This window comes from Bos mutus, chromosome 4 (assembly GCF_027580195.1).
Source record: "Bos mutus isolate GX-2022 chromosome 4, NWIPB_WYAK_1.1, whole genome shotgun sequence".
NCBI classification, from domain to species: domain Eukaryota; kingdom Metazoa; phylum Chordata; class Mammalia; order Artiodactyla; family Bovidae; genus Bos; species Bos mutus.
The window spans coordinates 10,951,662-10,975,845 of NC_091620.1; the positions used below are offsets into that span (position 1 = coordinate 10,951,662).

At 39.6% G+C, this 24,184-nt stretch overlaps 1 protein-coding gene across 7 annotated transcripts in view; it reads left to right on the plus strand.

Moving 5' to 3' along the window:
• The window catches only part of CALD1 (caldesmon 1), a 231,591-nt gene that overhangs the window by 118,474 nt on the left and 88,933 nt on the right, over positions 1-24,184 (plus strand). For 6 of the 7 annotated variants that reach the window (XM_070369035.1, XM_070369036.1, XM_070369037.1 and 3 more), the window contains one exon: positions 5,574-5,685. In XM_070369035.1, the coding sequence (XP_070225136.1) occupies positions 5,615-5,685 (71 nt within the window). In that variant the 5' untranslated portion in view covers positions 5,574-5,614. Of the gene's footprint in view, positions 1-4,570; positions 4,908-5,573; positions 5,686-24,184 lie in introns of those variants that run through there. The other variant, XM_070369038.1, reaches the window with a different exon arrangement.

Consider the following 24,184-nt stretch of genomic DNA (forward strand, 5'->3'; position numbering starts at 1 on the left):
CCGCACCATGTTCTCATGTGTTTGCCCATGATCTTCCCTCTGTGTTTATCTGTCTCTAAGTCCAAATTTCCCCTTTTTATAAGGACACCAGTCATACAGGATTAGGGCCCATCCTAACACTCATCTTAACTTGACTACATGTGTAAAGACACAATTTCTAAACAAGGTCGCATTCTGAGGTGCTGGGGGTTAGGACTTCAACGTATCTTTTGGAGGGGAATACACAGTTCAGTGCAAACACAGAAACACAGGGTCGGGGTAAAGGTGAGGGAATATATGGGTACTCTACTTTCTGCTCAGTTTTTCCTTAAACTGTGTTGTTGTTCAGTCACTTAGTCATATCCAACTCATGAACACCAGGCTTCTCTGTCCTTCACTAAGTCCCAGAGTTTGCTCAAACTCACGTCCATTGAGTCAGTGATGCCATCCAACCATATCATCCTCTGGTGCCTCCTTCTCCTCTTGCCCTCAATCTTTCCCAGCATCAGGGTCTTTTCCAATGAATCAGTTCTTTGTCTTAGGTGACCAAAGTATTGGAGTTTCAGCTTCAGCCCTTCCAGGGAATATTCAGGCTTGATTTCCTTTAGGATTGACTGGTTTGATCTTCTTGCTGTCCAAAGGACTCTCAAGAGTCTTCTCCAGCACCACAGTTCAAAAGCATCAGTTCTTCTGTGCTCAGCCTTCTTTATAGTCCAACTTTCACATCCATATATGACTACTGGAAAAACCATAGCTTTGACTATACAGACCTTTGTCAGCAAAATTATGTCTCTGCTTTTTGATACACTAGGTTTGTCATAGCTATTCTTTCAAGGAGCAAGTGTTTTTTAATTTCATGGCTGCAGTCACTTTCCGCAGTGATTTTGGAGTCCAAGAAAGTGAAATCTAACACTGTTTCCACATTTTCTCCATCTGTTTGCCATGAAGTGATAGAACTGGATGCCATGATCTTAGTTTTTTGAATGTTGAGTTTTAAGTCAACTTTTTCACTCTCCTCTTTCACCTTCATCAAGAGGCTCTTTAGTTTCTCTTCACTTTCTGCTATTAAAGTGGTATCATAGGCATATCCGAGGTTATTGATACTTCTCCCAGCAATCTTGATTCTGCTTGTGATTCATCCAGCCTGAAATTTCTCATGATGTACTCTGCATAGAAGTTAAATAAGCAGGGTGACAATACACAGCCTTGACGGACTCCTTTCTCTATTTGGAACCAGTTCATTGGTCCATTTCTATTGTTCCTTCAGCTTAAAACTACACTAAAAAAAAATGTATTAAAAAAATTTTATTTTTTAATTTAAAAAATATGATCCAGCACATAGTACATATTTGATTCATGTTGGTTACTTTTGAAAGTTGCATTGACTTAGCATCCCTGACACAACAGATTTTATTCTTGCTGTGTTCTGAGACCAGTGTTGGCACTGCCCCAAATTCCAAGGACCTCCTGCAATCACTCACCATTCACTTTATGATGATTTGAAGGTAGATAGAACTTAGCTTTCTCTACAAATTTCTCCCCCTAATAATGGAGTATTGGCCAGCTGCTGCTGCTGCTGCTGCTAAGTCACTTCAGTCATATCCGACTCTGTGTGACCCCATAGACAGCAGCCCACAGGCTCCCCTGTCTCTGGGATTCTCCAGGCAAGAACACTGGAGTGGGTTGCCATTTCCTTCTCCAATACTGGCCAGCTAGCTACCACCTACTGCCTTGACTATTTTTACACCTGTGTGCATGTGTGTGAATATACATATTAATACATGCAACTTCACACATGCACACACAAACACATACACACCCACATATGTGCACACACATATTTAAGATGACTTCCTACCTGCCACCAACCCTGTCCCAAACAAAAGCAGAAACTAGTTCTCCTTATAAAGGTGTCTCAGGAAATATCTCTAGTGAAGGTCACATATCCATAAAGGAAAAAAAAAAAAAAAACAACTTTGCAAAGGTGAAATATAATAATAGTTAGAATTCGTGATTGAAAGACGCACATTGGAAATTAAACTCAATATTTTTAAGGAAAAGAATCCTAGATTGGATTTAATAAGTAGATTTTAATTCCCAATACAGAGAGGGAAATGAATAAGGGAGGAAACAAAGAAAGTATCACAGAATGAGACACATAAAAAAAGGAAATGACCGAAGAAATATTGATGAGTATCTCCTCATCCCCCAAAAAGAAGTTGAGAGGGAAAAAGAAAGCAGAGAGAAGGAAAGGGAAGGAGGAAGCTTCAGGATGCTCTGCATGGAGGTGAGAAACGTGGTAGACACACAGGAGGCCCGCTCACAGCGCCATTCACCTGTGTCATCGGCTTGATAGTGCCGCTACCCAAAGGAAGGGCAGCATGTTAAGTAATTTGAAATCTCTGACACTGACTTACTCCTTAGTTGTACCAGCATAGACATGCCCTATTTTAAGAAAATCTGGTATTTGAGAACCCATATTGAAAAGACAGGTATATTAGTAGGTGATGGTTCTCCTGCCTTTGTAAAATGCTTTTTCTCCCTTGATAAAAGGAGTCACACCAAGGTTTTTCAGTAGCATGACTACAATCTCCCCAGCACAAAAATTTAGATTTCATAAAGCTCTTCAAGAACCCATCTGTCACATTCGTGGATACTTACCTCCTTTCGTCTGCGTCTGTCTTTCAAGCTACTCTGTCCACTTGCGACACTCACGAGCCCCACTGTTTACAGAAGCTCTCTGCCTTGACATGTCATCACTTGGTTGATGGAGAGTTTGTTTCCTGTCCAATGTTACTGGAAGGAGTTCAGCATCGACTGGGGGTCAGGGAGGAAATGAGAGATTACTAGCTGAGGACATGGGAGCTGCTGCTTCCAAAAGAGGGGAAAATTCACTTACAATTCTCCCCAGACATGGCTCTCCTTACGAGGAACAGTGCCAGGAAGGTTCAGAGAAGTTCTGTGATGATATAAGGGTGTGAGGATTGAGAAGACTTCCAGCTCCATCCTACAGTGGGACCAGCAAAGAGCCATTTTCACAAGCACAGACAACTTCTCCCCAAACACAGCACGTGTCCCAAAAGAGAGTCATCCCGCACCACCCGGTACAGAAATGTGCTTCTTCCACCACCTCAAGTATACCCGTCACACATCCGCCAAGCAGAGCCCAGAAAGCCATCATGTGTGTAGACGCTTCATTGAGCGCTCACTCCCTCTTTCTTCCTCCTAGTGCCTTCATTCAACGAGCAAACACCTGATTAGGTAGAGTTCCTATATGGTTGAAGAAGAAAAACACCCAAATAATAAAAGATGGGATCTGCTTGCAATGTGGGAGACCCGGGTTCAATCCCTGGGTCAGAAGATCCCCTGGAAAAGGGAATGACAACCCACTCCAGTATTCTTGCCTGGAGAATCCCCTGGATGGAGGAGCCTTGCAGGCTCTAGGACATGGGGTCACAAAGAGTTGGACATGACTGAGTGGCTAACACACACACACACGCACACACATGATAAAAGGTGAGGAGTAGGAGGAGGGAATGGGTCGGGGAAAAAATTTGCGTGGGTCGAGAGCCGGTGAGGGTGGCCAACCACAGCGACCACATGATGTTAATTAGCTGCACTTCCCGAATGCTCCAGGATGCCGCTTGGCTCTGCCAGCCGTGCGCATCTCCTCCCTGCTTGGAAATGTTTGTTTCACCACTCATAGGCACCTGCACTAGAGGTATAGTCTGAGAAAAAACCCAGCTGCCGCTGCCAGCAAACCACCAGCATGACTCCTCGGCTTGATGAGGCTGGAGCGAGACCCAGAGGCTTAGAGACTGCTCTTCAAGCTACTAGATAAATTAAGAAAAGTGAAATTGTTTGCTTACAGACAGAACCTCTTTCTCCTGTTTCTGTTTGCTGTTGCTATAGTTATTCCAGTAGTGGTGTATATACCACAAAAGACTTTACTGAAGGAAGAAGCCTTTGCCCCGCTGCACCCAGGGCTGTCCTCATGCACCCTGCATTGTGCTCAGTACAGGAGCCCACCCCAGGGAGACACGTGGCCTCTCAGGAGACCCTTGAATCACTTTCTTTTTTTTTTTCCATTCTGATAACTATGGAGAGATCAGACTGAAAAATATAAAGAAATTTTTTCTTGGTTGCTGAAGTAATTTTTCAAAAAAGAAAACTGATTTTTTTTCCTTTATAACTAGCTAAATATTTGGAAAAAACTCTTTGTAAGAGGCAGATAGAAAAACACTGAAAAGTCAAAAATCCCCAAATAAACACCCAAATTTGAATTTCTAAAGGATTTATGAGCAGTATAAATAATACCTTAGGGAATAAGAAGGGAGGGGGAATTCAAACGTTGTATCGTTTTGTTTTGGTTGGCTGAGATTTTATTTTTGTTTTTGTGGGTTTTTTTAAGGGGGGGAAATGCTTGGAAAAATAAAAGCATCTAGTGATTTCACAAGGTTTCTGAACTTGGCCTTAAAGTCTAAGTTTTGCTTTTCACTCCCTCACACAAAGATGCCATTAGGGGATGGCTTCAGGTTTTGCACGTCTCTCTCTTCTTACGCAGGGCAAATGGCTTGTCTCATGTGCACAGAAAGGGCTGGAAAATATTTTTTGTGATCTGAGTGCAGCACAGAGTCTAGGATTCCAGAGGAAGTGGAGGCCTCCCGCTCCACACAGGAAACAATCTTCAAGCAGGCCTTAAATGCCAGATTCCAGGCCGAGTTTAACTAACCACTGACAGCTCTGTAAACAAAGCAAGGACAAAAAGAGCCCGCTTCCCCTTTTCTGGTAGTCATTTTGGGTTTGGGGGCTGCAGGGGAATTCTGGAATACTTGACTCCATGGCACAGAGACGCAGGAAAAGCGGACTCCTCAGTTGAAGAGCTGGAAAGGGAAGATCTTTCTGGGATTAAAACCATCGCGGAGGAGGTAGGAAAGGAGAAAATGGTTGGGTTACAAAAAGCAGTGACTTCTGAGCTCTGAAAACAGTTTGATCATATGTAACTGCTTTGAAAAATGCTGCTGCACTGTGTTTAGTCATGGTACTCTTGCTGTATCATTCTGATATTAATATTCTTTTAGGATATGCAAATGATGCCTGGATGCTTGTATTATTTTATTTCTCTCTTTACTACTGCTTTTCTCTTAGTTCCAGACATTCCTTTTCTTGCCACTTTTCTTTTTCTCACTTGTGTTTCCCTTTTCTCTTTCTCTGTTCACTGATTTTTATAACTTTGGTCTGTAGTTCAGCAGGTTACAAAGAACAATATCAGTCAGTAGCTTTCGAGTGATCCCAGCAATATTTCAAGTCGTCAGACCTCTCTGTCTCTCAAGGTCTTTGCTTTAAAAAAAAAAAAAAAAAAAAACAAACCCTGAGATTCTGGGATTTTACTTATTTGTCTCTAAGTTGCATGAATGGGACTGAATTTAGCACATAAAGGACACAGCTTGGCTTGGGAGTCCAAAACTGATCACTGGCTACCTCATTCATCTTCTAAAGTGTTTTTCTTAAGAATAAACAAAAAGGGGGATAAAATAATGGTGAGGGGCTGAGATGACTCATCTATGATATCGATTTTGCTTCTTCCCCTTTAGATCCAGACGTTCTCTGGTCTCCCTAAATCTGAACCCACACCATGGATGATTTTGAACGTCGCAGAGAACTCAGAAGGCAAAAGCGAGAAGAGATGCGTCTGGAAGCAGAAAGGTAAGGTTTCTCTGTTCTGTTATACACAATGTTGGTTTCAGGCCTCAAAGATCATGGGCCTCAAGGGCCAAATATATGGCATGCTAAACTGTTTGCCAAAGCAGTTGTAGTAAATATTCCCAGCCATTAAGACTCTATATTCTGGGGAAACAAACATCAAGAAAAAGAGAGATTGGAGATTTAATCTGTGTCTTTCATATTATCCATAGACTTTTAAATGGCAAAGACAATGTATAGATAAAAGTTTTAAAATCACTTGTAATATTGAAATGCCAAAAAAAAAAAAAAGACAAATATTGAATAATGAAACCATTTAGGAAATGAAAGTCTTCGGTCTGAAAGAATAAAGGCAATAAGATCCGGATGGACCTCAGGACAAATTTTTATTCTTATGAGAAAAGCAGCCAAATCCAGTAATGGACATATTAAGGGTTAGTAGCTGGCAGAGTGTGTTATTGTGGAGATTGTAATTGAAAGTTGTTGTGTTGTGTGAGGCCTCTGTTGTGTGACTTTCAAGGGCAGGTTGGGGAAATAAAGCAGTGACATACGAAACACAGGACATAAAGGCATCTTTTAAATCTTTAGGCCTCAGAGCAAAGGACAGTGGCATTTAATGTGACTTACCTCAGACATTCATTTGAGAAAGCAGAATAGGCATTCACAGAAAGAAAAATGTTAAACAGTTATTTAAAACCAAATAGATTTTGCCTCATAATATTAGTAATTCCAAAAGATGGTAGTAAGATAATACCTTAGTGATTCTGTAGTAGAAAACTAGAAACTTACACTGATAGCAAAATATATTTAAAGCATGGGCTAAATTGCTTCAGTCATGTCTGGCTCTGTGTGACTGGTAGCCTGCCAGGCTCCTCTCTCCAGGCGGATTCTCAGGGCAAGAATACCCAAGGGGGTTGCTGTGCCCTCCTCCAGGATTTAAAGCATGGGATCTACTTATTTGTGTAGAGAATTCAAAAGAAGAAGGTAAGATTACTGCCTTTGATTAAGTTGGTCAGAGTGGATTGCTGTATGCCACGTGGTACCATGAACAGTACCTGGGCTCCGTAGGTTCGGATCCCACCTCTCACTTATGAGCTCTGTGGCCATGAGCAAGGGACTTCTCTCTACACCATAGCTGCCTTATTTGTAAAATAGGCATGACATCTATGTAGCTTCTGTGGTTGTTGTGAAGATTATTGAACTTAATAAATGGCCTAGACTAGTACCTGGAACATAAATGTATGCTACTATTTTTTTTATTGGAGTATAATTGCATTACACTGTCATGTTAGTTTCCACTGTACAATGAAGTGAGTCAGCTATATGTATACATATATCCCCTCCCTCTTGAGCGTCCCTCCCACCCCACCCCCACATCCCACCCCCTAGGTCATCACAGAGCACAGAGCTGAGCTTCCATGCAATCAGCAACTTCCCACTAGCCAGCTATTATACACATGGTAGTGTATACACGTCAGTGCAACTTTCCCAGTTCGTCCCGCCCTCCCCTTCCCCCGCTGTGTCCACACGTCCATTTTCTACATCTGCATCTCTATTCCTGCCCTGCAAACAGGCTCATTTGTACCATCTTTCTTGTATGTTATTATTTTTCAAAACCATTATCCTTAGCTAAACAAGTAAGAAACAACAGAGCGATATAACCAGAACTAAACATTAATGCCAGGAAAGGCAGTTATCATACTGTGATGAAACTAGCCAGGAAAGGCTCCCTGGAAGTGGAGAGTCATGGAGGAAGTTAACAATGGTGCTGATGAACGAATACAAGGGGGGCTGTGTAGAGGAGGGAGTAACATCTGCAGAAGCTCAGAGGAGGGAATAAGAATCCTGGTGCAAGAAACCTGCTGAGTGCTTAGGGAAGAATGAGTTAGATTTGTATATCTTGGGTGTTTCTATTTCATATAAAAGGCAACAGAGACTTCACCAAGAATGAAAGCATACTGTGGGATGTTATATACAGTGGGCTAGAGTGTGGGGTACTGGAAGGGTTAGTGTTGAACACACAATGATGAGGACTGAATCAGGGCAGCAAATATGGAAATGAAGATCAAATGTGAGCATCTTTAGAGGGAGAATTAGCAAATCTTTCAGGAGAGGGAGAAATTCAAGACAATCCTACAGACTGTAAGTCTGGGGAACTGGAAGGGGAAACTGGAAAGTGTTGCATGCTTGGGTAGGCATGGGGAGAGTGCTTAATTTCAGGTAAAACCACATTCAAAAAGAGATTTCCTTCAGACATTGAAAGATAGACACTCCAATCTTTATTCAAAATGGGAGAAAAATTATTATTAGAGAAGTCAGTTTGGGCAGACTCAGTGTAGCGACGGTAGCACAAAAACAGAAAATGGATGGTAGCAATGGTGATATGAGAGCAAGTGGAGACAGAGAGAGGTCATAAATACATAAGGGATGGGCTCCCCAGTGGTCCAGTGATTGAAACTTTGCCTTCTACCTCAGGGTGCAGGGAGTTAAGAGCCCACATGCTTCGTGGCCAAAAGACAAAGCAGAAAACAGAAGCAATATTGTAACAAATTCATTAAAGACTTTAAAAATGGTCCACGTCAAAAAAGAAAAAATAATCTTAAAAAAAAATAAAAGATGAAATGGAAACCATCACAGGAGACAAAAAATCAGGGAGAGGAGGAGAACCAGGGATAGCATGGGACAACCATGATGAGTGTATATGGAAGTTCTGTAGGGGTGTCCAGACCCACTGGAGTGTCCCTCTTATCCTTTCCAATGATGTGTTATGTGACCTCAGTTTCTCCTGAAGGTCTACAAGATGCTATACCCTGTGAATGTTTGTTCAGCATCAGCACTATGCTGCTGCTGCCGCTGCTAAGTCGCTTCAGTCGTGTCTGACTCTCTGCGACCCCATAGACGGAAGCCCACCAGGCTCCCCCGTCCCTGGGATTCTCCAGGCAAGAACACTGGAGTGGGTTGCCATTTCCTTCCCCAATGTGTGAAAGTGAAAAGTGAAAGTGAAGTCGCTCAGTCGTGTCCAACACCTAGCAACCCGATGGACTGCAGCCTACCAGGCTCCTCCATCCATGGGATTTTCCAGGCAAGAGTACTGGAGTGGGGTGCCATTGCCTTCTGCTAGGAACCGTGAAAAACGGGAAATATAAATAGACATAGTTTCTGTCTTTATATTCTTCATGATGTGCTAGGACACCAAAGTACAGCAGAATCAGAATACAGACCAGGCCAGGACAAGGGGGCAGATCTAACAGAATTGAGGCTAGAGGGATTCAAGAGTGGGTACAGGCAGCTGGGCATCAGGCTAGGTCAGTATCTTCAACTTCTTCCTTGATTGTGTGAATTGGGAAACGGGAACTCAACAGGAAAGGAATAATAGGATGAATTTGTTGTGGTTACACCCATACTATAATTACAGTGAATGAGCTACATTCTTTTAGAATTTTGCCTAAGAATTTTCCATACGTCTACACGGTTCGTTTCTTCCAGTTTTTGTTTTGTGTGGAAGGATATGTCTTCCTTTAAAGTCAATCGTGAAAGAAATACACCCAGTAAAGCTTAGCTAGGTACACTTAATAACCTAAAACAAATTCACACAAATTTGTACTACTTTTGTTCAACTTACATTTCTTCAGGGATATTATAGTTCATGTGAATCCTTTTCTTTCTTTTTCTTTTAGATAAATACTTAAGACTTCCTTATATCTGTACGTATTAAGTTTAATGTTTCAAGGAGAACACTTTAGTTATGTTATTCTGTAATTTGTTAAGCAATCCCATGTCCACCCTATAGGATTTTGTAAAATCTGATCATTTATGGAAATGGTGAAGGTCAGGCTTTATGGTCCAACCAACTTTGATGGGAAATTTCAGGGTGTGTACAGGAAACAGATGTCCAGAATCAGGAATTAAGAGCCATCTAAAAGCATCTGAAAGGGCATAAGACCCTGGGCAAGTCCCTCTTCTTTTAGCTTTAAATCTTGGCTTCTTCATCTGTGACTGGAGTAAGGGATTGGCAAAAATTTTTATTTTTCTTTTGCTTTTGGTATTGTCTAGTTTGTACAATGATCATGTGTTTCTTGGCTTAAAAGCAAATAAAACAATAAGGCAGATTTCCATTTTGAAAAATAAGATTCTATAGGCTTTGGCATTGTACCTGGGATCAGGATGGAGAAGATCAAATTCTCCTTTGGGTTTATGGAACTAAAAGAAAGAACTCAGCCTTGATTTGGAGTGGCCCTAAAGCTCAAGGCTGCAAGCTCATTCATTCACTCACTCACTCATTCATCAAATTTTATTGGGCTTCTACTCTGCTTCAAGCTTTATTTGGGGGCACTGAGGATAGACCAACAGAATGACAGAATTGGGGAAAGTGTGCTTAATTCTTTTCAACCTGTGTAAAGCCAGGTGGTGATCAAGCAACTGTACTCATACGTCCTTAAATGTAATATGTACTCTGATATTCACTGATAGTTTTTAAAGATGGCTTATGCCCTTTGTATGCTGTACCCCTGCAGAGAGTGTGGGGAAAACGGTAACACAGAGAAGAGGCTGTTGACTTTTCCTCTTCTTACCCACAAACCCTTTCCAAATAAAAATACCCTGTTATTTTAATTAGTTGTTATTGAGTTTGACTAGCAGGTGCTGTTCTACTTTGCAATGATAAATAATTTAAAACTTGTACTCTCACCAGATGTTAAAACCATGAATTAAAATGAACCAGATTCTTTACACATTTTATTTCTCAGAAATAGAGTTTTAAAAAAGATTACTTAAAAAGATAACTGTACATTTTGGGCCATGCTGGCTTTTCAGGGTTTGGGACTGACAGTTCTTCACTGCACCTCAACTGCCTTGAGACTCTTGTGCTCACCCTCATTCCAAGGGTTTGCAGTCCAGTGCATTTCAAATCATTTTGCCTGCCATCACCTAGACTGGGAGCCTAGTTACATCAAAAATATACTTCCCTTCTTTGTCGTGCCTTAACCTATGCATCTTTTTACTATTCACTTGTCCAACATACTCTGTATTTTTGCCTAGAGAATCATATGGACAGAAGAGCTTGGCAAGCCGCAGTCCACAGGGTCACAAAGAGTCGGACATGACTGAGCAATTAACCCTCGTCCTTGTCCTTCACTTGACTTTCACTCTGAGTCCTTAAGATGAAGACTTTAGACTTGGTAAAGGAAATACTTCATTCAGTCTTTAGATCTGGTAAAAATCCAAAGACTATCTGTTGTATCTATTTGGTACAAAAAATATGGAATATCTCTAAAGTACAAGATACTATATTGAACCAAAGGGATGAGCTCTCACCAATCCAGGCAGTATCCCAATAGCCACAAAGTGCGTATCATAGATGAATTAGTAACTTTAGAGCCAACTTGATCAAAAGGGGAAGAAAAAAATTTCAATAGGCAGAATGAATTCATCAGATAATCTGTGAAAATCCTAAATGTTTTATTTCTAAGAAAAAAATGCTATTTGTATACATCTCAAATTAAACTGTACTTCTGAATCAATTACCTATTTGAACAAACAATTTGTTCTGCTGTCTATTATTCTTTACCTATGTCATGGGGATACAAAATGAATAGGTATATTCATTCATTCTGCTTCCCTTTCTGTTCTTTTATTTCAATCCCTTTCTACCTCTGTCTCTGTACTCCTTTTCTTTCTTTAAAAATTTTTGGCATGCTGCACGGCGTGTGGGATCTTAGACCCCAACCAGGGATTGAAGCCGTGCACGTTGCCATGGAAGCATAGAGTCTTAACCACTGGACCACCAAAGAAGTCCTGTCTCAAAAAAAAAAAGAAGTTCTGCCTCTGTATTTCTTAGTGCATCTTGATGTGTTTCCCCCTGGTCCATGTGCATCTTTATCAACACTCGATCCGCTTGTTTCTATTTCCATCTCCTCCTAATTATCTATCCTGGATTATGCGTAAACATCCTTTTGTATCATCAGGGAATACATTTTCAAAGGGCAAAATGTAGGGCAAAGGGATACATTCTCAAAGAGGTCAAGTTCAGCTCTCTCTCTGTTTAACAAGTCCCCCCCCACCCGCAATGCCAAGCATTTTGTGTGTATCTGGCAAAAATGGACTGGACACAGCACCAATAAAATGTATGTGTGAATAAAACACACGTTCTGTGTAAACGAAGCAACACGGAGAGGCCTAACAGTGAGAGGCAGTAGAGCTTAGCAGTCAAGGGCATGGACTTGAGCATTACACAGCTGTGCTGTCAAATCCAAGGTCTGCCGCTAATTAGCTACATGATCTTACATATTATTCATTCTTCCTAACATTCTTTTTCATTATCTGTAAAATGGGGGAAATAAGACTATCCACTTCATAGGGTTTTTGTGGGGATATAAAGAGATAATACATGTAAGTATTAACACAGTACTAATCATCTGCTAAGTAGCTTCAGTCGTGTCGGACTCTGTGCGACCCCATAGAGGGCAGCCCACCAGGCTCCCCCGTTCCTAGGATTTTCCAGGCAAGAACACTGGAGTGGGTTGCCATTTCCTTCTCCAACTAATCATCTAGTGTTTATTATTTAAATAACAATTTACTAGTATTTAAATTATTTAAATAATAATTATTTATTACTCATTGGATTACTTTTATTTATTGACTGTTATTCAATAAACATCAATATTAAATTACTTATCTAATCTGATTCTATGCAACACACAAAAAATTGAAGAAATATTTTATATGTACCGTAAAGCAAAACAAAAAATATGGAGGTTTTCTTTCTACACTTCTCAAAGGACACAGGAACCTTAGGAAGATGAAGAGCAGGAATTTGCTGTTGAGTGAAGAGTTTTGAGGATGTGACTGGTAACAAGGTCTGTCTCAGTAAGAAGTTCAATTCAGTTCAGCCACTCAGTCATGTCTGACTGCGACCCCATGGACTGCAGCACGCCAGGCTTCCCTGTCCATCACCAGCTCCTGGAGCTTGCTCAAACTCATGTCCATGGAGTTGGTGATGCCATCCAACCATCTCATTCTCTGTCATCCTGCCTTCAATCTTTCCCAGCATCAGGGTCTTTTCAGATGAGTCAGCTCTTCCCATCAGGTGGACAAAGTATTGGAGCTTTAGCTTCATCATCAGTCCTTCCAATGAATATACAGGACTGATTTCCTTTAGGACGGACTGGTTTGTGAAACTCTTTAGGATTGACTCTTCTTAAGAGTTCACATCAATTTAAACTGAGATCTTCTATTACATTTGGACAAAAGGGTTTTGAGCTTTGAGGTATCTGCTGAGAAACCTGCAGTGATGGTTTATCCATGAAGAGAGCTTCAGTGAGACATACTTTTCCCTGCATTTAGCTTGCTTTCAAAAGCAGCTCTCTTGCCTTCCAAGACGTGCACTCATTGCATTCCCAGCTCCTGCTTTCCATACCCGAATGTGAGTTTCTCTTTCTGATCAGAAGAAAGGCTGCTATTGTACAGTTGTTATCAGATTCAGCGGCTCATATATGTAAATAGAGGGAGCGAAAACACTCATGCTGTTGTCATCGTTCATGCATTTTTATAGGCCTCTGAAATATACTGATGATTAGACATTTGAAAGTAAATATTTTTATTTCACTAAAAAAAAACAATTTTTTAAAGTTCATTGAGGCTAAGTAGTAGCCTCCCAGAACTCTATCACTGAAACCTTTTTACATGATTTAATGGTGTGACCAATCAATGATTATACAAAAACACTTTTATTTATAGTGCTTAGTGCTGTGACATTGAAATTTCAAATCAAAACAGTTTTTGTTACTCTGTAATCAGAAAATTATTTTCAACTAGGAAGTTAAATAAAATATTCCTCTGAAACTGTCTAAATTATTAGAGGAGTTAAATTTGCTCAAAACTTCCCTTCAGTTCTCTCAGCAAATTCATCACTCCAGAGGAACAAAAAATTGTTAAGATTTGTATCTGCATTTTTACTTTTAAGTTAAAAGATTTTTTTCAAGTAATTCATTTGAAAGAGATTTAAAAATATTTCTGTAAGGTTCTTATATTTATTTGATGTTATGTAGGGTCAGCCTCGGAGAAGGCAATGGCACCCCACTCCAGGACTCTTGCCTGGAAAATCCCATGGATGGAGGAGCCTGGAAGGCTGCAGTCCATGGGGTCGCTGAGGGTCAGACACGACTGAGCGACTTCACTTTCACTTTTCACTTTCATGCATTGGAGAAGGAAATGGCAACCCACTCCAGTGTTCTTGCCTGGAGAATCCCAGGGACAGGGGAGCCTGGTGGGCTGCCGTCTATGGGGTTGCACAGAGTCGGACACGACTGAAGTGACTTAGCAGCAGTAGCAGGGTCAGCCTAACTTGAATGTAGGGGCACTGAGAGAAGGAGGTAATTTTCACTTAAAGGATCTTTAATTATTTATTTGTGTCTAGTCACATGAAAATCAAAATATATACACATATTCACATTCTTGCTCTCTTTCTCACACATCATAAATAGACATTATTTATTGCCTCTATTGATGTATAAATGATCAAATTATAAACGATGAAGATGGCATAGTTGGACCAATTTCCACTAACCTAACAATCCTTCTAGTCCTAAAAGTATCCTACTTTATGAGGATCAGTAGATCAAGAATTCAGGATCTGCTTGAGGTGACACTTGTTCAGTAGGAATGAAAAATCTAGATTCTTAAGGACTTCACATGCTGACCTGTAACTTCATTCTTAGATGGAAAAAAATGTGGCACATACATGAGTCAATATAGTTTAAAATAGCACTGAAAAAAAAAAAAGAGAAATAAAATAGTACTGAAATTTTCTAAACAATTTCTATATATGACTTGTAATGTATCAGTCTTCACTCACCTGAGGAGAGACAGGACAATGTAGTGGTTAAGTATGTGAATGAGGAAGTCGGACAGACTTGAGTTCCATCCTGACTTTGACAACTACTGGTCGGGTAACCTCATGACAAATAACTTAAACATCTCATGCTTCAATTTCTTTATGTATAAAAATGGGGATAATTATTCTACCTTACAGGATCATTGTAAACAATAAGCTAGTTAACCCATGTAGGCAGATTAGCACAATGACTGGCATAGAGTATATGCTCAATAAATGTTAGATGTTATTATTAAAGTCATATTAATGTTTTGGTAGGCTTTTGGTACAAAATAATATTTTACTGGGTTTGAATTTTCACTTGTCCATCAGGTCAGTCATTATGATTTGTTTCATCCTTCTTTCCTGTATTGATCTGTACACTTGCTAAGACACTTGCTAAGATACTTGCTGAATACTTTCTACTGAAGTTGGGAAAGAATGAAAACTTCTGACCATAAATAAGTCTATTGCACAAATATAACTGCTGTATGAGTATTTCAAAATCACATATTGTAGCTATGAAAAATTAATCCATTCATTATAAGTCTTTATCTTAAATATAGCATATAAAACTTAACTGAGAATATTACCTGAAGAGTTCAATTCAGCAAAAATAGTTCTCAAGTTGAAAAAAGTATAACCAGATTTTTCATCCAGTGTTAAAAAGGAAAAGGAACCATCATTTGTTTAGCATCAGCCAAGTGCCAGGCTAGGTGATGCACTTTATACACTTGGTGTGTGTGTGTGTGTGTGTGTGTGTGTGTGTGTGTATGCTCAGTCACTCAGTCATGTATGACTCTTTGCAGCCCCATGGACTGTAGCCCACCAGGTTCCTCTGCCCATGGAATTTTCCAGGCAAGAATACCGGAGTGGGTTGCCATTTCCTACCCAAGGATCTTCCACACCCAGGGATCAAAACCGCGTCTCTTGCGTCTCCTGCATTGGCAGGCTGATTCTTTATGTCTAGCACCACCGGGAAAGCCCCTAAACACCTTATATCATTTAATTATCAAAACAACTGTATGACATTATCTCAGTTTGTTCACTCTGTTATAACAGAATACTGTAGATTGAGTGGTTTATAAACAATTGAACTTTATTTCTCGTGGTTCCTGAAGCTAAAATGTCCAAGATAAAGGCAACAGCAGAATCACTGTGTGGTGAGGGTCTGCTTCCTGGCTCACAGACAGCTGACTTCTTACTGTGTCCTCTCCTGGCAGAAGGAGTGAGGGAACTCTCTGAGGTCTTGTTTAAAAAGGGCACTTACCCCATTCATGAGGGTTCCACCTTCATGACCTAATCACCTCTCAAAGTCCCCAATTCTAAATACCATCACATTGGAGATTAGGTTTCACATATGAATCTAGTGGGGGGACCCATTCAGCTTACAGCAGACCTGGATATTATTATCCCTATTTTATAGCTGAGGAAACTGCATGTCTGAAAGATTAAGTTATATGTCCAAATTCTTATAGCTGTGGACCACAGTCTGGTTCTGCCTGCCCTAAATCTCAAAACCTTCTCACTGTAATAAATTGATCAATAGAATTTTTCCTGTTTCAACTGGCTGTCTTGGTTGAAGATCCATCATCTCTACAATGCCAAAATAACTCCCTAAGATACAGAGGGGAATCATTCAAAGAAGTTATGTGGCAACAGAGAAAATGAGGTCATTGGGCTTGATTGAACTACCCTTTATGCTTATTCAGGTAAATTACTTACATGTGTAGACAAAGTCATTGTTTTCTTTGCCCTCAAAAAAAATCTCCCATGTTATTCCCATTTCACAGAAAAATAGAAACAGAGAAGATCAAATTTTCTCCCTCCTAGCCAAAGGAGGTTGTTAGCATAAATCCTCTTGACTTTTCTTTGGATTTTTCTCAATAAGATTGTGTTTACCATTAGGATGGGACTTAGTCACATCGTCACTCATGAAATCTATGGCTGTCACTAACTTTATAGATAATCTGCTGCAGCGGAATATTACTTTTTCTTTTTTGGACCACACACTACTTTGAGTCTCTGATGAAAGATATAGAGACTCCTCCAAGAAAAATTTATATATGCACCCACAAAACTTGGCACTTACTTTCAATGGCGTCATGGTCCTCCATCCACAGACCTCGTGGGGGCCCTTCAACATGGGGCCAAGAATCCCTGATCTAATGAATTTTAAAAGTTCATTTTACACAAGAAGAAACTTATCTCAAGGGATGTGGACCTCCTCAAGATCACCCAGCTAAGCTGGGGCAGAGCCTGCTGGCACGGTGCAGGCTCCTGAATAATGGAAGTGTGTATAAAGATGCCATGGCTATTGATTAGGAAAACAGAGCGTGCTTTGGGGAATAAAGATGCCATGGCTATTGATTAGGAAAACAGAGCGTGCTTTGGGGAAAATAGTGTACACTAGAGTGTAAGATGTTTTTTAAATTTAAAAACAGCTTTTGGATAATATTACAAAACAAAAGGAGACTGTAAGATTACTTCACAGTGAGTAAAATGAAAAGCAAAGAAAGATAAGTAGATAGGCACAATGAAAAGTTAATTGTTAGCAACTAGGAATCGAACTTTGCCATCTTAGTCAAGAAGGAAAAGAAAACTGTGGTGATTTTCCAAAGAGAACCCCGTTGCCATCAATTCTGGAAGCATTTTATTTGACATATGTTGTCTTGGCAAGATTTCTTTATACCAAGCTTAATTATGATACTAAGTTATCATGTAGGATTTCTCCTTCCTTACCAGTTTTATTTGAGCAATTCAAACTCATCAAAGGATTTTTCTCTCTAAAAATGAGAGAGGTAAGAACTGATATGATTAAAGAGGATCTCATGTTTCACCTTTATCATGACAATCTTTTGGGAGAATGGGCAGCTTTGAGTGGGACTCAGACATGAGGATGTCTCCCAGAAAGCAGAATCATGCAGACTTGGGTGCGAGTCCTGGCTGGGTTAGGAAAGATGATTCTACTTAGTCTCTCTGAGCCCATTTTCTCATCAGAAAAATGGCCTCATAACAGTTCCTCCTCGTGGGGTTTCATATAGATTACAAAGCACTAGGTAGATAGATGACTGATGATAGACAAATGGATAGATAGTAGAATATATATGCTATATATGGCATGAATACATGATATGATTGAAAAGGAAAAGTGACAGTGTTAGTTGCTCAGTCATGTCCTACTCTTTGCAACCCCATGCACTATAGCCACCGGGCTCCTCTGTCCATGGAATTCTCCAGGCAAGCATACTCTTGGGAATCTTCCAGACCCAGAGATCAAACCTGGGTCTCCTGCATTGCGGGCAGATTCTTTACCATCTGAGCCACCAGGGAAGCCCCATGATTAGTGCATGGTAAATGTTGTCGGTGCTAGTTTTCAGCTGGCTAGAAGACAGAGTAAGGAAGGAGCTATTGGGAAAGCCTTCTCTAAAGTCATCTCCCAAGAAACTAAACCCCTCTCCAGCTACATTCTGGGGTTTCTGAATCACTGAGCATGTGCACAGACCCTATGTCTTCAGACAATCTGGTTTCCAATCTACTCTATTTCAAATCTGTTCTAGCAGTCACTTTGAAAGTGATGGGAGAGTTATGGATATGAAGTCTCCATGCTGAAAAGAAAATCTACCTCCTTATTTTAAAGTCTTTTTTTCTTCCATACTAGTTTGAAACCAAGATAAAAATATAGGGTAGTCTGGTATCTAACATATCAAGAATTTTGTATCTTGATAATTTATGTATTAGTTAACCACATATTCTAAATAGGTTTTTTTTCCTGCCTAGTTGAATCATGGTCTTTTTTTCATATTACATAATTGTGGTTTCAATACAGCTAAAGAAGTAATTTAAAGACTCTCAACATAAAACTGTACTAATAAAATAAAGAAGTTATGTGCCTAATTTTTACAAAATAACTTTTAATCACTTTATTCTAAATTAGTGATTTTATTCATTTTAGTTATGAAAAGCCAATACATACGAAATAATATTATGTAATGTGTACAGAGATTATAGAGCTTCCCCGGTGGCTCAGGAGCGTGCAGGAGACAAAATTTGATCCCTGGGTTTGGAAGATCCCCTGGAGAAAGGAAACAGCAACCCACTCCAGTATTCTTGCCTGGGAAATCCCCATCCATGGGGTTGCAAAAGAGTCAGACACAACTGGGCAACTAGACGACAACAATACAGAGGTTATAAATCATTGTAATGCATACACTATAAACTTATTCATCTTAAGACCTAGAACATTTCTAGTACCACTGAAACTCCCTCTCCAACCCACTCCCTTGCCACCACCGCCCCACCCACAGAGGTAACTAGAACCTTGAAAAATAAAATTCTAAATAAGATAATATGAACCTAGGTGATAGTTTTTCTAGGACCCTGTGATCCAAAGTTTTCCAAAGATTCTTTCCAGACTCAAGTGAAGGTGTTCTTGAGAAGCCCGCTATTCTCTGAGAGGGCAACAAATTTGCCTTTCTAAACATAGAGGACCAAAGAAGTCCTTCTGTGTCTATAGCTGGGAACTTTGGAGAAGTATTACAAACAAAGAATTCTCTACAAGCAAAGAATGCTCATCAAAATCAAATAAAGTGTAATGAAGGCTATCAAATATGTATGCTGAATACATCTATTCTGCTCACTGGTTTTCTGACTGACCAGCCAAGCATAAGAGATCTGCATTGCAGCCATCATTTGACCAGGTGGGAATAGTGGACAGGAATGATTACAGACTATTCCAAATTCTTATTCAAGGAGAATCTATCTCAGTTGCTTTGAAGTCTTCTAGGGAAATTCTTGACCTTTATTAGCCCAAAAGTTCTTAACATTGTTACAAGAACATACCACTGGATGTGAAACATGAGCATGTTGGAATGAACAGTGGCTATATAAATGGATTCTCATCCATCTGTGAATGAAGTTAAAGAAGAATAATGTGCATACCTTATGAGCAAAACCAGTTCTTTTCATGAGTTTGCTATAAAATAGGTAATGTTCATCAGGAGTCGGAAAATCAGCTTTCAGTCTCATAAATCTTCATTAATATTCAGATTCTTCCATTTTAAAATCTTTATGAGACTGCTGAAAAGTATAAATTTGAACTATTTGTAAATAAAGGATTTGATTAATATGTTAAATATGCAAGCTGCATTCCATGGCTTAGTTATTAAGCACTTGAGAACACAACTTTTTAAAGAATTTTGGAAGAATTCACCCTCATTTAAAGCCTTAATTTGCTAATTATAATTCATTTTTATGTATGCAAATTTTAAACAATTTTCTAATTTTTTTAGTCTGGTTGAAGTCACCAGACATTCTTGAACATATTTTCAAAACAGAATTTCTTTCAAAATATTACATAATTTGTACGGGCCTTCCTTTCATTTGGGCTTCCCTGGTGGGTGAGATGGTAAAAAATCTGCCTGCAATGCAGGAGTCCTTTCAGTTACTCTAGATTAGTGAGATTTGATGTTACATCTGAGATTATTACCAACTAAATAAATTAAAATGTGAGGGTGTATTTTCCATTTTAATAACCCCCTACATCACATACAGTTCCTTTGTTGGAATAAAAATCTTGGTAAAATACACATCAGCCTCTATAAATAGCAGCCATAAGCCTGTACATTCAGGAGAGTCTCCAGAGAGTGTATTTTAAACTGCACACTGTTTAGAATAGGAAATTCTTCTGATGTTCATATTTTCCACTGTGAGTGACATGTTCTATTCCATGTCACATATTCATTGGCTTCCATCTTCTTATACTATTTAGGGATCCAACTGGTAGATTCCAGAAGATTGCTCAATATGTGCTTTTTAGTTTCTTAAGTGGTCTGGGTCTTACTGCCCATGGGAATTCTGCACAATGAGGGGCTCTCCAAATGAAAACTAGATAACTTCCAGAGCTGGGCCCAGCAACTAGGCCATTGAAACAGTACTTTATCTTTGGAGCTAGTAACTCTACTGTGTCCATTCAGTATTATAGTAGTCAATCCATTTTTCATTCCCACAGAAAGTTTTGCACTGTTGGCAAGACTTTCTGGAGAAATCAGGAGCCTAATATGGAAAACTACTGAGCAGGAAGTGAACAAACAGACAAACATGATGAGATGATGGGTTGTCGTGCAGATTCCAAGACAAGGCGCCTCAGCAGTTATAATTACACTGCATCTTTCCCAAGGCACTATTGGTAGCCATAGTAGCTATATGCCTCTGCCCACTCTCTCCTTGACGAGTCCTTCTGTTTCTCTAATCAAAACTGTTGTGTAAATCTAATTTTTTTTTAGTAGGGGCCCATTTTGGAGATCTAATATTCCCTGGCCATTTCTCCTTCCTTGATGAAGAGGATGAGAAATTACTATTTAAGGGGACTTGGACAAAAGTTGTGATATACAAGGAGTTGATATCTGATGCCCTTCCTTGCTGATACTCCCCTTTCAAAAGCCTTTAACTCTTCCGACCTAACTAACCATGAAAGCAAAACATTCCTAATATATGTATGTTTTCTGAGCCGGCACCCTCAGAGTATATCCTGGCTGCCCAGGGAGTATCATTGCTATGGATGGTTTATGAACTGAACAGGATGAAGCTTTTATAAAATTCAAGGCTGAGGCAGGATGGAAATTCCTAATCCTTTCATTTCTAAGTGTCTTATACCAGAGGCACGTGAATATAAGTTCTATCTCATTGAAACATTTATCAGAGCGATGGTAGTGTGAACTAGGGAGACGTGCCCTTCAGAAAGGAGTTAGTTTTCGGTAAGAATGGTGACTGAAGCCAGAATTACTGCTAGGAAACATCCTGGCATCATGTTGGGTTGTGTGATCAGAAATTAAGACTCTCTTCCCTGCACGCTCAGGAAAGAGTTTAGAAATTCAAATCATTGAACTCAGACTTGCAAAGCACCACATCCAAGAGCACACAGTCAGTGGCAGCGTTAAGTCTGGAAACTCTGTTATTTACTTTAGTTCCGGTGCTCTTCTCTCTGCATTGTGCTGCGCCTGACCCCTCCAACTGCCTCTAACTCCATGAAAGAAAGTACCTGTTAGATCAATGATTAAAGAAAAAGGACCCTGTATAAAGGTTGAGCAGATCTGGGCTTCCTCAACAGTAAAATAGAATTAACACTTCTCAGGGTAGCGGAGAAAATGAAAAGACATACAGACAAATACCATCAGAAGTGTCGGGCTGCACATGACAAACGCTTATCAGGTAGAGATGCCGGTATGATTCGTTTAAGTCAAATTCACTTCCATTTAACTCTATGTGTTGTGGCAAGTTTCCTTCTGGTCATATACTGTGTTTCAGACCTTCTGGTCATATAATGTGTTCCAGAAGAATGTTCACACTTCACATTCTGCTGTGTTATGCTGTCTAACTGGCCCTCGGGCATTCAAGTCTTTCAAAAATCTGACTCAAAGAAAACGCTGTAAAATGTTACCTCCCACTCTCCCCAGAGCCTGTCACCCCTGCAGAGGCCTTAAGACCTCAAATGCAGATTAAAAGATACCATTTTTATCTTCCCTTTCCTAGTGGTGAATTGAAGAGAAAATTCAAAAGATTTTAAAATGATGACTTTATCCCATTCAGAATTAAATCCTGCTGTTAGGTCACTTACCTGTCTGATTTTGCATCTAAGTGAGCAAAAGCCCTCAGGCTTAGAGGGATTTTGTGCTGCTCCACACCACTGTCCTTTCCTTCTGAAACTCTTATCAGTGGTGAACTCTTACCTTGAAGCCCCATCTCAACAGTCATCCTCTGGAAGAGTCCCCAGTCAAAGTGATTGATTTCCCACCTTGGGTTTCCCGTAGCACTTTTCTGGTACAGTAATTATTATCACCCATTTTATTTCTTATTTGTTCACATGTCTGTTTCCCCCACCAAACTGAAAGCAACTCCAAATCCAAAACTACATCTTACTTTTATTTCCCCAAAGACTCATACTCAATGCTGAAGAAATGAATGAAAAAACAGCTACTTCAATTTATATCTGTGTAGCAAGGCAGAACTTTGCTTACTTCAATAAGCTATTTAGGGACTTCCCTGGTGGTCCAGTAGTTAAGACTTCACCTTCCAAAGCAAGGGGTGTGGGTTCAATCCCTAGTCAGAGAGATATGATCCCACGTGCGTGAGGCAAAAAAAAACAAAAACAAAAAAAAACAAAACCCAAAGCATAAAACAGAAGTAATATTTAATAAATTCAATAAAGACTTTTTTTTCTTAATGGTCTTTAAAAAAAAATAAACTTTCGGGGGGACTCAGAAACATTGGTGGCCTCTGGGGTATTCCCTGAGTACCAGCACCATCCATACAGTGCTGGAGGTTCCATCACTCTCCTGACAAACCACTGGAATTCTGACTTCCTGTTTTTGTCTCTAGAGATATGAAGAAACTTACCTCTTGTATTTCTCTGATTATTAAGGATAGTGGACTTCTGTTCCATGTAATTTTTGACCATTATGTTTATTTAGTTGCCTCATGAAGGCAAATGATATTAATATGGTAAGAGTAGATTCCCTTTGAGCTTCCCTGGTGGCTCAGCAGTAAAAACATCTGCCTACAATGCAGGAGACCTGGGTTCGATCCCTACATCAGAAGATCCCCTAGAAGGGAAAATGGCAACCCGTTCCAATATTCTTGCCTGGAGAATCCCATGGACGAAGGAGCCTGGTGGGCTACAGTCCGAGTTGCAAAGAGTCGGACACAACTGAAGGGACTTAGCAGCAGCAGCAGCAGCAGCAGATTCCCTTTAGCTGGCCTATTTGCTCTAATACTCAAACTCTTAAGTGTTATTTGCAATTAACATGTGCATTGTGAGACCAGATAATCATTGAATTACAGGGTTCGTACCAAGCTCCAAAGAGTCCAACAGTGAACAAACTATATAATCAAAAATTTCTCTAATGAAAGACCAAGTTTGTGGTCTAGAGGAGTAAACTTCTTCAGCTAATCCCAGGAGGATGGGCAGAAGTAGATGAGAGTTAGGGTCAACCTCAGATGAGTATTTACTAACACTCTTTCTGAAATAGAGAGTGTTTAACACACAAGTTGGGTCTAAAGTTTAGACTCTAAATAGTGCACTGTTTTCTAGCATTGGGATGTTTTACCAAGGGGGAAAAAAAGAATAGAGAAAGATGTTAGAAAACCCAAGACTTTTAAACCAAGATATGGACAGTTAACTTTATTTTCAGTGAAATGGAAAACTTTTTGTTTTTATTAATAGTTTATACACCTCCAAAAGTATTGTTTGGAAGAAAGAAGAGAAGCATTTATAAATAAATGTTTATTTATAAGTAAACTATTTATAAATAGTTATTAATCAAAACTCTAAGATTCAGATTAATTTAGTAAACATTGGCTATGATACAACACAGTAGGCACTAGGTTTCTTAATTATAAAAGTATAACCTTTGGTTGATTTGTTACCCTAAAATTTATAATTAAAATGAAGTTAATGAACTGGAACACCCAGAACAGATAGGCTTGGAAGCATTATAGAATAGTCTCAGAATTGTATCTTTTAATTTTTAATTTAATTTTTAATTCTTAGATTCACTGAAAAAGAGTCAAAAGGAAAGATAATTTGAAGTTATCCTAGAAAGACACTGAATTCTAAAATACCTATGGGAATCTCAG